Consider the following 12,659-nt stretch of genomic DNA (forward strand, 5'->3'; position numbering starts at 1 on the left):
CGAACAGCTGCGCGATGTGGCGGGAAAAAAAAACGCAGCCGAAAGGCAAAAGACAGTCGCGGCCGAAAGCAACATGGCGTCGCGGCGAGCAATCAGCTGATCGATTTTGCCCAATTACGTGAACACCAGAGCGTGGAAAACTTCGTGCAAGCTACGAGGCGCATGTTTTACCGCGTTTAATCGAAACGTGGTAAAAGTATCGACGAAAACAGACTTTTAAAATTAAATACGCGCGACTCGAAGCTGCGGATTTCTGCCGCCAGATCGCTGCTTCCAAAGGACGTATTTATATCTCGTTTTCAAACCAATCAACCGCGACGTCGATTAATTGACAACTGAGAGTGCGAAGCGTCGTTTTAGCTGGACACGATTGTTTAGCAGTCGAGGCAAATCTCTCGCATATAATTGAGCCGGTTGCACGTAACCTGCACCAGTCACTGCAAAATCTCCCGCTCGTCTTCCGTATGTAATACGCATACGTGTAACGTATCTCTGCAATGGCTTGGCTTATGCGCCTGATCAGCATCGCGTTCGCCTCGTTGTGTTTGAGTGAACGTGTGTATCAAATGGTCGACGAGAGTGATACGTACGATGAATATAATACCTACACGTACGCGTTACACGCGCATTTGGTGAACGCGTGTGCGTCAAATACGCGGCTTGTGTTGAGCTGCCTACTGGAATTAGGTTCTTCCGTTGTTTCTATTACAAAATAGATGGCATGATATTATTATCAGCTGAGTCTCGTATCTATATGCATACCCGCGATAAATGCACACGTAAACTGCTCAACCTTTTCCCGACCTACAGAGAAGAGATAAAAAAAAAAAAAAAAAACAGTTCAGTCGACGAGATCATCTCGCCGCTGTTTAAACCAATGATGCAATGCTCTGTTACGAATGCATGGACAAACAATCCGATGAGGCGAAAAATTCTCACTTTCGTCGCGATAATTTCATTACAAATTTACTGATAAACTATTTTCAATTTCCTTACTTCGGGCAAAAATTCACCCGAAACCGAATTATTCTCCTTTTGTTTTTTTTCAATTTCATGCGCAAACTATTTAGAACAATCAATGATTTCTGCCAGATCATTGAAACCACCGCGAATGAATCTCCGTTTTTTCATATTTATTTCATCTGTGTCAAGGTTCGGCGAAACTTTTTATTTTTTCAGCACATTATTGGTAATACGAACAACAATTTTTCGACTTTTAGAATAAAAGGATATGATCGAATTACTTGTGGTAGACGATTGCTGATATCTGTGCTTTCGTGCTTTCCTATTTGTGTGCAAGTATCGCTCGGTTTTGCGTCTGTGATTAGTTGTATACATCTATCCTGCGCCTGTCCCGACTCCTGGTAATATCTAGCGTTTGTCCGGTGTGCATATATAGAGCGGCTCACGTGACCCACAGGAAACTTCCAATCGTCTTCTGCAATTATTTCGTAGTGTATATCCAGTGTATCAGGGCCAGAGTGGTGTTAAGTAGATTCATCCCAACAATTCGCACACGACCCGAGAGCCCGGTTTTATTCGCAAGAAGACTGCTGCACGTCCCACGCATTAAATCTGTTTCGCAAATTTTTCGCTCGTCCTGTTATAAGTGCCGGTTACATAATCCCTGTTCAACATTTGATACTGGCATGGATAAAATTAATCCTCGTAAGAGGCCAGAAATCGCCGTGAATTTCAACGGTCAGGCTTAATTATTAACGTCAAGAATATCGTGGGTTCGATGATAAAAAAAAAATCCTTCTCCCGATTGGTCAGACAAAAATTTTAACTACAATCAAAGGTATGAAATGGAGAATAATTATTCGAGACTCCGGATAAACTCGGTGACGGATTCTTTTTGTTTTTTTTTTTTTTTTTATAATAACGTAAATTTTATTCTTTGATATTCAATTGTTGTTTCGTTTCGTACGTAAAAGCGCGAGATTAATTTTAGCGTAAAACCGTATCTAAGCAGTATATAAAAAATGAACGGACTCGGCAGCGTGGCGGAACTAATCAACGGTTAGTGGAGGGAAATTATTAGCCTCATTAATTTTCCTCTAGATATAAAGAAGATGAAAATAGGAAAGGAAATGAATTTTGTAGGGTATAATCCGCGGTTTATTTACGGGTCTGGACAACGAGCGATTATTCATTGGCGATGCAGCAACAAAATTGCTGGTTCAGATTTTTCTCCACACTCTTAATTACCGAGTAACGATAATTGACTAGCATTTTATACGCAGTTTTTACGCATATGTGATCAATTGGTCTTGAAAATTGTCGAAAGCTCAAGATATATAAAATTTCATTCTTCATCCGGAATCCAAAAACGTTCGCTACTCATGTTTCATGAATTTTTTCACGCTTTGTCCAGCTCTGCGTGAATCTTCAATCTCGGCGAGTCATCCGATAGCAAGGGAATCAACGTTTTCGTCTAAATATAGTTCATAGATAACTGGTTTTACGCCTGTCGTATAAAATGTCGAAAGAAACTCACACGGCTTACGTAATTTAATAATGTCAAAAGGCGGTTTCTTCGCTTCAACCTAACGAACGATTATTCTTTTTTACAGGATTGAACGTACCTTATTTTTACCTCAACTTATGGCAGTTATCGTTACGATAACTCATAAATTGGGAATTTTTATACCCCCTTCACGCCAACCAACGACGAAATACATTTCCAAGCTTTTCCGATAGTTTTTCTTCACTTAAATATTCGCGATATCACTGAATAAAAAAAAAAATAAATATAAATATAATAATATATCTCTCTCTTCGTGATATATTTCACTTCGTTTTTTTTATAAAATATTCTATTCCTTGTTCAAAAATAGACTGTATCGTTAACCTCTTGTCACTGACTTTATATTTTTTTCCCGTGTTTTTTTTTTTTTTTTTTTCTTTCTTTGCGCCAAGTAAAAAACCTTCGCTGATATTCTGCACTAAATAAAATCAATTCGAAGCATTACGATTTTGCAATGAAATTTTTATTCTTCCTTCCACGGTTTTTTCATACACTCACAATTTTGACTACGTAATTTTATTTATTTTTTTCTCCACCGTTCAGAGAGCGCGCGATTATTTCACTTATATATTTCATACACCAACACGCGACGTGCTTTAAAAACCCTGAATTTGAGTTGAAGCGGTACTGTTCCGAGTGCGAGCATAGAGATTGAATAAGTAAGTTAACATACTGATAAGACTATTTAGCAATCTACAATCTTTGCAAAGGTGTTTATTTGTTTCTTCAGCTTCTTCTTTTTTTTTTTTTTTTTTTCTTTACAATCCGGAACTTCGACAAATATTTACCGATCAAATGACGCTCGCTTCGCAACTCTGATATCGCATTTACCGTTCCCTGAATCCTCTGCAAGAAGATATGTACATGTAACCACATTTAATGGAAAAATAAAAAACCGAAAAGAAAAGATAATGTCCAAGGAAATGAGAAAAAAATTTTCTTCTTCTCCCTACAATTTCTTTAACCTTTCGCAATTAATTCGCAGCCACGTTCAATTCGTTCACTTTGTCGGCAAGTGAGTGTTGATAAAATTGTAATAGAAAAAATAAAAGAAAACAATGAAAAAAAAAAAACAATGGTATATGTAAATTAGATTTTTCCGTTAATTTTTTCGACACATTTTCCGCGAGAAAAATTCACCCCCCCCCCCCTCTCATCACCGTAAGTTTTATCGAGTTGTTATAATTGCAATAGCGAATATCTCGGTTAAAATATGCACGTGCAATGTCTCGAGCGATTCTGATGATGGCGAAATTATTCAGTTCGTACCGCTGTGTTGTATCGGTAAATGAAAGATTCGTTACACATCTGATGCAGGTTATATTCGTGAAACATTGACGTCATTCGATACGGTACATAAAACATGGGAAATAGTTCAAATATAAACGTTACGGTGCCGATCGATAAGCCTCGATCTAATGTCAGCTCATTCGCGCCTTCCTGCATTACATCCAACTCTGAACGGATTTGAAGCTACCGTAAGAAACTGCAGAAACGAAACGACAAAAGAATAATCTAGCTAAAGAAAAAGTACAGTGTTGCAATTTTTACTCGAAAAAATAGTAGGTACCTTCGAATACTGAATTGAAGTTGGCGAGAAGATTGGTCTGTGATGGTCAACCATTTCAGTCGCAGATCATTGTTCTTGGTCACCTTTTATAATATTATAATTCCCCTATGAAGGGATCAGATTTCAAAAATTCAAGACGGCAGATTATATATGGCGGAAAATGGTTTTGAAAATCAATTGAAACTCAGACGAAAACTTCCGATGAATTTGAACAATTTGACTCCACATTCATATCCAGCGACCCCAAACATCCGCAGGTACAACTTTTGGTCCAGATTTGATTGACTTCAAAATTTCTGTCAGCCATATTGGATTTGTGATCTCGAATGTCGAAAATCTTGCTTCTATTCGTTCAATTTTCACGATTTTTTCCAATCAATTTGTCTGTAACAGTACATCACAATCTTAACATTCGATGAGATGGATATGAAATCGGTGCTAAGAATGCTCACCACTATAACTCGAATTGTCAACATAAGAATTTTACGACGATTGAATAAAAATACTGCAAGTGAAATCAGAGCAAAAGAATTCACGAAATTCATAACGTACATTTCTTAGAGAGTTGCGATTGATGCATGACGAATTCGGGGAGGAACCGATGTGGCCATCAGGTTTGTAGTTTGACTGCCTGATTCGAAACACGTGTGTGAAACAACCCTCGCGAATCTCATCAGCATGGTCAATTAAACAACGACGGTGATACTCGATACGTGTATGGGTGTCCTATGCATACACATGTATACGTATACATATTTGAATATAAACGGACGCATCCGTGTCGTTCGATAATTTCGCGGTGCAGGTGAAATTAGCCAGTCGTTAACGGGGCTAAGAACAACCCGCATTGCTACACCCTGTGTAATATACGTGATGTATTATCCTTCGTTGCTGCTGCCCGAATCGATCAATTGACACGAGCACTAGGCTCAACTGTGTTGACGCCAGAAACTGCAGTTCCAGATTTGGACTAAATCATCCGACAACGAGCATCGAGAGACGGAACAATTTGCACGAGGTTGAAGTGAGAAACGTCAAGGAGGCTGGTTGGTCAGAAATCGATACTTCTTATTGATTTTATCACGAGATACGAATATCTCGTTGAAAATAAAAATATAGAAGATACCTGAATTACAAGCAAAATCTTTTCTTTTTTTTTTATCCAGTAGATTCGTTCAATTTCACTTTACGAAGACTCGTTTCGTTTGAAAGATTTTTTTCCAGAAGCATAGATGTCTAAGCTTTTATTTATAGATAGAAATATTTTCGTATTTTGAGAAAAATCTTCGTACCTTACGAGCACGTCGATAAATGTCGATAACGTGTCGATAAATGCCGATAACGTGTCGATAAATGCCGATAACGTGTCGATAAAATGTCGATAAATGTCGGTAACACGTCGATAAATATTTTGCAATTTACGAATATCTAGCATAATGCAATCAACACGGAATGTAGATTTTTGGCAATTACAACGTCGGTAAACAAAAACGGCTATCCTGGAAGTTTGGACAGACTTTGCAGGAGTTGAGTTTGAAAATACGAGCATGTTTCGCTATGTTACAGATTCCGGAATTTCGGAAAACCCTAGGAAATAGCAATTGAAAGTTTTTTTTCAAAACTTCATTCTCATGAGCTTGTAACGCGAGTTAATTTCTCCGAATTAGATTACAAAGTGAATTCTCGTTTGAAAAATCCTTGTGGCATAAACATTTCTGCTTTTTTCATTCCTGTTCTACTTGCCCAGTTTCGTTCTGGTGGAATCATACATCTTATCACGAATCGTGGATCCGCCTACGAATTCAATATTCTACAATATGCAAAACGATGCAAGCATCGTGGATGATCGCGATGATGCCGGAGGAAATGACGATTGATGCTCACGGCTGAAACTTTTGCCGGATTATTATTACTTCATACGACCGATTGCGATCTTCTTACTTGGTCGCTTTAATCGCGGGTTAAGCTGCTGACCGAGTTCACAGCAGTTGCAGTCGGTACGCAGCGACAGCTTGATGATGCTAATTTACAAGACAGAAATAGTCGATTTTACCTCTCGATTTTGCATTCGACGCACGCGGAATTCAAGCACTTTAGCATTCGCACTACTATAAGGCTCTTCGCGAATTCTTTTTCCTGTCTTTGTCTTATTCAGGGTGACCAAAAATTTTTGAGAAAAAAATTCCATGAAACTTGCAGGTTTTCCAGGATCTGAAACCTGGCTTTCCCTGACATTTTCCCAGTTCTAGTAAGTTACTAAAATCTGAATCGTTCAGCTTGTTAACCTTACATTAGTTTTAAATTCAATTCGAATCGAAGAAAAATATAGTGTACAAAAAGGACAGCATAAACCGATTTGTTTTCTCGACGGAAAATGGTAAACTTGTTACCTGAAAAAAATCATTTCTAATTCCCATGATAGAAAACTGATATTTTCAGTTTTTTCCATGACCGTATGAAAAATCCCTAGACAATTCCACGATTTGTATGATCCCTTTTAAATCTCCTGATCATTTTCACATTTCTCACATTTTCCAGGTGTGTGCCCAACCTGTTATTAATTGCAGTTCTAAGTATTTTCAAATCGTTACAAAATTCTCAGTCACGTAAAGAAATCTGACCTTTTTTTTGTTTTTGGTAATGTAAATCAGACCTTTACAATTATTTTATAAAAAGAATAATCTTTCCGCAAAAACCGTTCAATTCGAATATCATTGATGAAATTTGTGAAAACCGCAAGCCTGTTTCTCAAAACTGCATGATAGAAACACAATTTACTTTGATTTCGCATTTCAAATTGCTTAAAAATTCGCTCTTTCTTATATTCAATAATTCTTAATTCTGATCATGCGATATCTCATATCCTTGTAAAAAGACATGAAGAGCAACGAAAATTAAGCACTTTAAAAACGAGGCTTAAATTGTCGGAATCTTTTTCGCTGACCACCGGAGCCGAAAGCAATTCTACTTCGATTTCGCAGCATCCTTTGGTCCCGATTTCGCCCTTCCAAAAGAAACGGGGAAATTTCCGTATTTGCGGTAGACACCCAAAATGAGAGAAAAAAGATGTCTGCGCCGAAGCAGAGGACAGGACACTGGGTACATAGGTACCAATAATATACATACATACACGTCCGCGTACAAAAGTAAAACGTCAAGAAGCGTGATTAATACGAAAGTAGGCGGAGTCCGTGAAATCGGTGAGTATAATACATATGTATACGTGACATATATCTCTTTTATAACTAATCTTTTTTTGCGTCGGTTAAGATATTCGTAGAAATATTGCTAAGAAGTGTTCTATGCGTTTTTTTTCAATTATTGTTTATCGTAATTAATCCAACACGTGCATGTTCTGAATACCCATAACAAAATTTGAACAAATTTCAATGTCAACATTGCGACTTCATGGCAGTGTGAATATATTAACTTGCTATTTCAAAATATAAAAAAAAAATCTTTCTGATCCGCTCTAGCTGCTGTAAAAAAAAAAAAAACACTGCTAAAAAACGGGCAGGAAAATTCGAAAGCCAGGGGAAAAAAACTGCACAACACGAAAGTAGATTGGAATAATCACATCGGTCTTAAAATTCTCTCGAAATTTCTAACAATTTTTCAACACAATTGTACCGTGTGTAAAATGTGTAAATCGTGTCGAAATGAACGTAGAAAACGACTTAAAAAAATCCGTACGAAATTCCTGAGCTACATCGGATTTGTTCAAAACTTACATCACGTGACCGGTTAACATAGTTTGAAAAATCGTTGTAAGATGGCGTAGGACGAGACCGCGAGAGTTCCATGCTGCTTGATTTTCGTTTTTCCATTGCTTTCTTTTCAAGTTCTGTTTTTTACTTATTTTCCAAAAAAAATAAAATAAAATAAAACATAAAACGTACACCCGCAGCAGGTCCGAGTTTGTTGGCAGGGAGGGGAACGAGGAAACGATGGTGAGGTGGGCAGGGGTGGGAAGGCAGGGGGGAAACGGGGGTGGCGGAAGCTGCATCCCCCACCAGCATCTTTAACGCCCCTATAGCGTAGACCAGAGTGTAGAGGATCCGCCCCTTCTTTTGCTCAAGCCTTGAACGTCCTCCAACCATACTTCCGGTTTCCTACGGTCTCGCCTTCCGCCCACTACACATAGTACAGTATACTTCGACACACACACACACACACACACACACAGAAACATTTTATTCTCTACTTCCACATCATATATTACCCACATATGTGTGTAAATATATATAAATACATACACACATGCGTACGCGTTCCTTCAGTCTCGCTGTCTTATCTTTTAAGGCACACTCGTGCGAAATACACGTATCATTAGTATCCACATCTTCGTTTGTACGTTTAAATATATTCAGATTTTTTTATTTTTTTTTTTTTTTACTTTTTTTTTTTTTTCCATGTGCATATGCGTGTGTCAATGTGTGTGCGCGCGCTCAGTTTAAACGGTGCACAGTGCACAATGTCCTTCGCATTTTACTGTGAACCTACACACGTTTATCTTGTTTCGAAAATTGCTGATACGCATTTTCTATATTTATTATATACACACATATATTAGGGTGAGCTAAAATAAATCTTTTTTCTATTTTCACACGTGCATTAAACAATTTCGTTAAGAGCATCTCGAATGAAATTTCTCAGCCAAATACGAGCTTTTAATATTGATATTTAAAGGTGTCTATTTTATTTTTTCCATTTTCCATTTAGCACGTAAAGGAATCGGAAAATTTTCGAATTTTTTTTTTTTTCTCGCAATCGCCTTGATTTAAGAATACAAATGAATACAGATTCTCATAGGAAAATTGACGCTGTATAAAAATGTGCTGAGATAGAATTTTCCTGATTCTAATCGATTAAGAGATATTCAAGATCACTCAGTTATGTTTATAGGAGAATATCTGTTAATCGGTTAAAGCTGGGAAAATTCTACATCAGTACATTTTTATAGAGCGTAAAATTTTTTATAAGAATCTGTATTTGGATAGTTTATGAGTCAAGCCGTTTACGAAGAAAAAAGTATTGAAAAATTTTCTGTTTTTTTTTTTTTTTTTTTTTTCTTTGCGTATTACTTAAATGGAAAATAGAAACAATTATGCATATAGGTACCTCTAAATATCAATATTAAGAACTCATATTTTGATGAGATATTCTATTCGAGATGCTCTACCGAGATTTTGAAGCTCGTTTGGGTAAAAAAATTTTTTTTTTTTTTTTGAAACACCCTAATATATATACTTATATATATTATTTATAAACGTATATATATATATATATATATATATATCAGGCAAATAGGCAGAGCGAGATTGATTTGAAGATTCGGTAGCACGAACCGAAAAAATATTTTCCTTATTTTTCATCAGATGCTGGAAAATAATTCATCCTTACGATAATTTTTTTTTCCGTCTTGCGTGTTTTTTTTTTTTTTCTTGTATTTCTTCATCCAGGAGTTAAAAGCTCAAGAATGGTAGTGAAAATTGTTGAACGGAACGAATAGGCACTTGGATTGAAAGAAACGACGTACAAATGATGTATAATAATAATAATAATAATAATAATTTCTCTACTTTTTTCCTGCCATCATTATCAAAGTCCTATAAAAAGCGCAATCGCGTGTTTACTGACTTCAGGAGGAGGAAAAAATAATCGTAGTATGTCCATATATAACGTATTTTGTGTAGAATTTTTTGTCCTTGAAATAACTCAGTATTCTTGGCGGTTGATTGTCGTTTCATTTATGTCTACCACATAACATGCGTAATACACGCCTATCCCTTTTCCTCGCTGTAATATTTTTATCTTATTTTTTTTCTGCATAAAATTTTCGTTCGTGAATTTGGTCACCGGAACTGCGGAAATTTGTTCGTTGAAAAGGATCACTTTTGTAATATTTTCGACCGAATTTTGATGCAATATTCCGGTATAAATATCATCCGGTTTTTCTCATTTTGATAATTATTGGAAAAAAAATCAAAGGAAACGGAAAAAGGAAAAAAACGGTGAATCGTCAATTAAAAGAAATCGTCGTTTAACGATCATTCGGAAATATTTCATACAAAAAATAAAACGAAAACAAACCAAAAAAAAAAAACGAAAAATGAAATAAAGAAAAATAAGGCAGTGATAGGTAGCAATAAAATTTTTCTCAAATCAATAACAAGATTAAAATTTATACATTATTTAACACACGCGAGTGCAGATAATTCATGTAATGTATACCTATTACTACAATACATACATAACGGTACGCTTTATAACGTTATAAAATGTAAAGCACATAATAAAGCTATTATAATAATAACAACAACAGCAACAACAACCATAATAATAACAGTGATAATAATAATAACAAGCGCGCCCTACGCGGCTACATTGTAAACAATTATATGAGATAATGAAAATTGGAAAAGCAAAGCTGTCGTATATACACATGTATATAATAAAAGTGAAAGAAGAGGAAAGAAAAATGAATTTTCGTTCTCTCCTCTATCTTTCTCTCTCTCTCTCTCTTCTCTCTCTCTCTCTCTCTCTCTCTCTCTCTCTCTCTCTCTCTCTCTCTCTCTACTTCAATCGTCTTTATATAATATTATGTGCAGGTGACGGTTGCATGTGCAGCGGCAGGTGGCATTTGGCATTTGGCAGGTTGCAGGTTGCAGGCATATTTCAGGCATTTGTTTGTTAATTATTCTTTTTTTTTTTTTATTTTGTTTGCTTTTAGGCGTAGTTGGTTCATCTCTACCTGCACTGGTCTCCAGCGTGGCTCCAGCATATCCTGAACGATCCTCAAGCAGCAAAGGACGAAGAAACAAGCGAGGACGAAGGTGAAACGCGTCCACGAGCAGCTTCCGGTCCTTCGGTATCCCTTCTCCTTCCTTTACTTCCCTTCTTATTGGTAGCGCCGATCCCTCGCCGACGGTATTTCGCAACAACAGCAGCACGTGGCGGCAAAGCCCTTCGAATCTTCTCCCTCTTTACATACGTCCGCCGGTGTGATTTTTCTTGATAATCGGAGTAGAGAAATCCATGCAGCGATTAAGAACCGTGCGCGGATGTTGTAAGACGGATGAAATTATCGTCCTTATTTATACCTTCCCCTCAGATTCCCTTCGTCGATTTTATAATCCGATTATCTTTCCTAAGACCGTTTTCCTCTCCGTCCTCTGCGTCGTTTTTCCGTTCCTCAGCGTCCTCCAATTCTGTCTCCTTAATTCTGCCGTTCGCCAAATTGAATAGGAGACGACGAGACGCGGCGCGATGCGAAGAACGTATGAAGAGAGAGAAAGAGAGAGAGAGAGAGAGAGCGAGAGAGAATCGGGGATAAACAAAACAGATAGATGCAAGAGAGACGAAGAGGCGAAGAGAGAGAGGAACGGGATTAGGTGTATCGGGACTTTTTTTAAACTTCCTGTTGGTTTTTTGCGGGGGAAAAATCTCTCCGTCTACGGTGCAGATCGTCAAGCGGCGTCGCGGACTGAGTTTCGCGCGCCTGTCGACTGCCGTTTGGCGACTCTGCGCGTCGCGACGCACCGAATCCACCACCCAGCAAAACCCTGACCGAGCGGCGCGTCGCGTTTAAGCGCCGCTGGTTTGCCTTCCATGCGGTGGCACCGAGCGGGTAACTGAGTCGGCGCAGTAAAGACCGTATTACGAATCTTGCGAACCACGCTGCCTGACGCTACATCGGTAGGTAGATGCTTCCACGCTTCATTCGTTGAAAGCCTACCACCTATACCTACGCGACGGACACGTGCGGCGAGGTGACACTCGATGCTTATAGGACCCTTGTTCAAGACTACGACACGGAGCCTAGATATAAGGAGAACGATCGACGTTGAATTTTTGGCTTTATTTTCGACGAGAAGAAAAGAGAAAGAACATTTTCTCACAACGTCCACCAGAGCAGCGCCGGTGACGTTAATTTCACGATCACGGTCTGACATACAGCTTTTGCGAGCAACTGAAATTTGAGTGGTGGAGTTAGCCGCGTTATTGTCCAGATTTTCTTTTTTTTTGCCACTACTGGCCACTACGCGGCGCTGTCAGTTATTCATAGACGTATGAGTGACGTTACAACGTAAGGTTATCTGTGTATGAGTATCAAAAAGATTGGTTAGGGTTCCGCCAAATAATAATAATAAGCTTATGAATAACTCGTAGCGTCGCTCTTGTGGCCATAAGTTGTACTTTTGTTTCGGACGTGAACTGACAACCCCCCACCACGTTCGTTGCAAGACCTGGATGTAAGACCGTGGTCACGATCATGACGAACGTTTGTTATTGTTTGTATCACGTGATCACGACTTTCCCCTTCCTAAATTCAAAACACCCGACATTAGCAGCGCCAGCGCCTCCAGTAGTGGAAGTTCTTGATGCAAATTTTAAGCCGTATCTTGTACATCACGATCATTCTTCTTGTGTCTAGGCTCCGTGGACAACCCGTGCAAAACGGTCTCACCTGAATCGAGTTGGGTGATGAAGTAACCAAATGTCAGTAGACTTTTCGAGTTTTTTCCCATGTTTGTCGGTAGCGCAATTTTTTCAGCA

At 38.2% G+C, this 12,659-nt stretch overlaps 1 protein-coding gene across 2 annotated transcripts in view; it reads right to left on the reverse strand.

Moving 5' to 3' along the window:
• Window positions 1–11,670, reverse strand: part of LOC107227598 (forkhead box protein P1) — a 215,469-nt gene extending 203,799 nt beyond the window's left edge. The window contains exons 1-2 of one of the 2 annotated variants that reach the window (XM_046739554.1): window positions 11,204–11,670; window positions 10,855–11,113 (exon numbers count right to left, since the gene is read on the reverse strand). In XM_046739554.1, the coding sequence (XP_046595510.1) occupies window positions 10,855–10,884 (30 nt within the window). In that variant the 5' untranslated portion in view covers window positions 10,885–11,113; window positions 11,204–11,670. Of the gene's footprint in view, window positions 1–10,854 lie in introns of both variants that reach the window. The other variant, XM_046739553.1, reaches the window with a different exon arrangement.
• Window positions 11,671–12,659: the final 989 nt, after the last annotated feature.

The sequence above is a fragment of the Neodiprion lecontei genome, chromosome 5 (assembly GCF_021901455.1).
Source record: "Neodiprion lecontei isolate iyNeoLeco1 chromosome 5, iyNeoLeco1.1, whole genome shotgun sequence".
Taxonomy (NCBI): domain Eukaryota; kingdom Metazoa; phylum Arthropoda; class Insecta; order Hymenoptera; family Diprionidae; genus Neodiprion; species Neodiprion lecontei.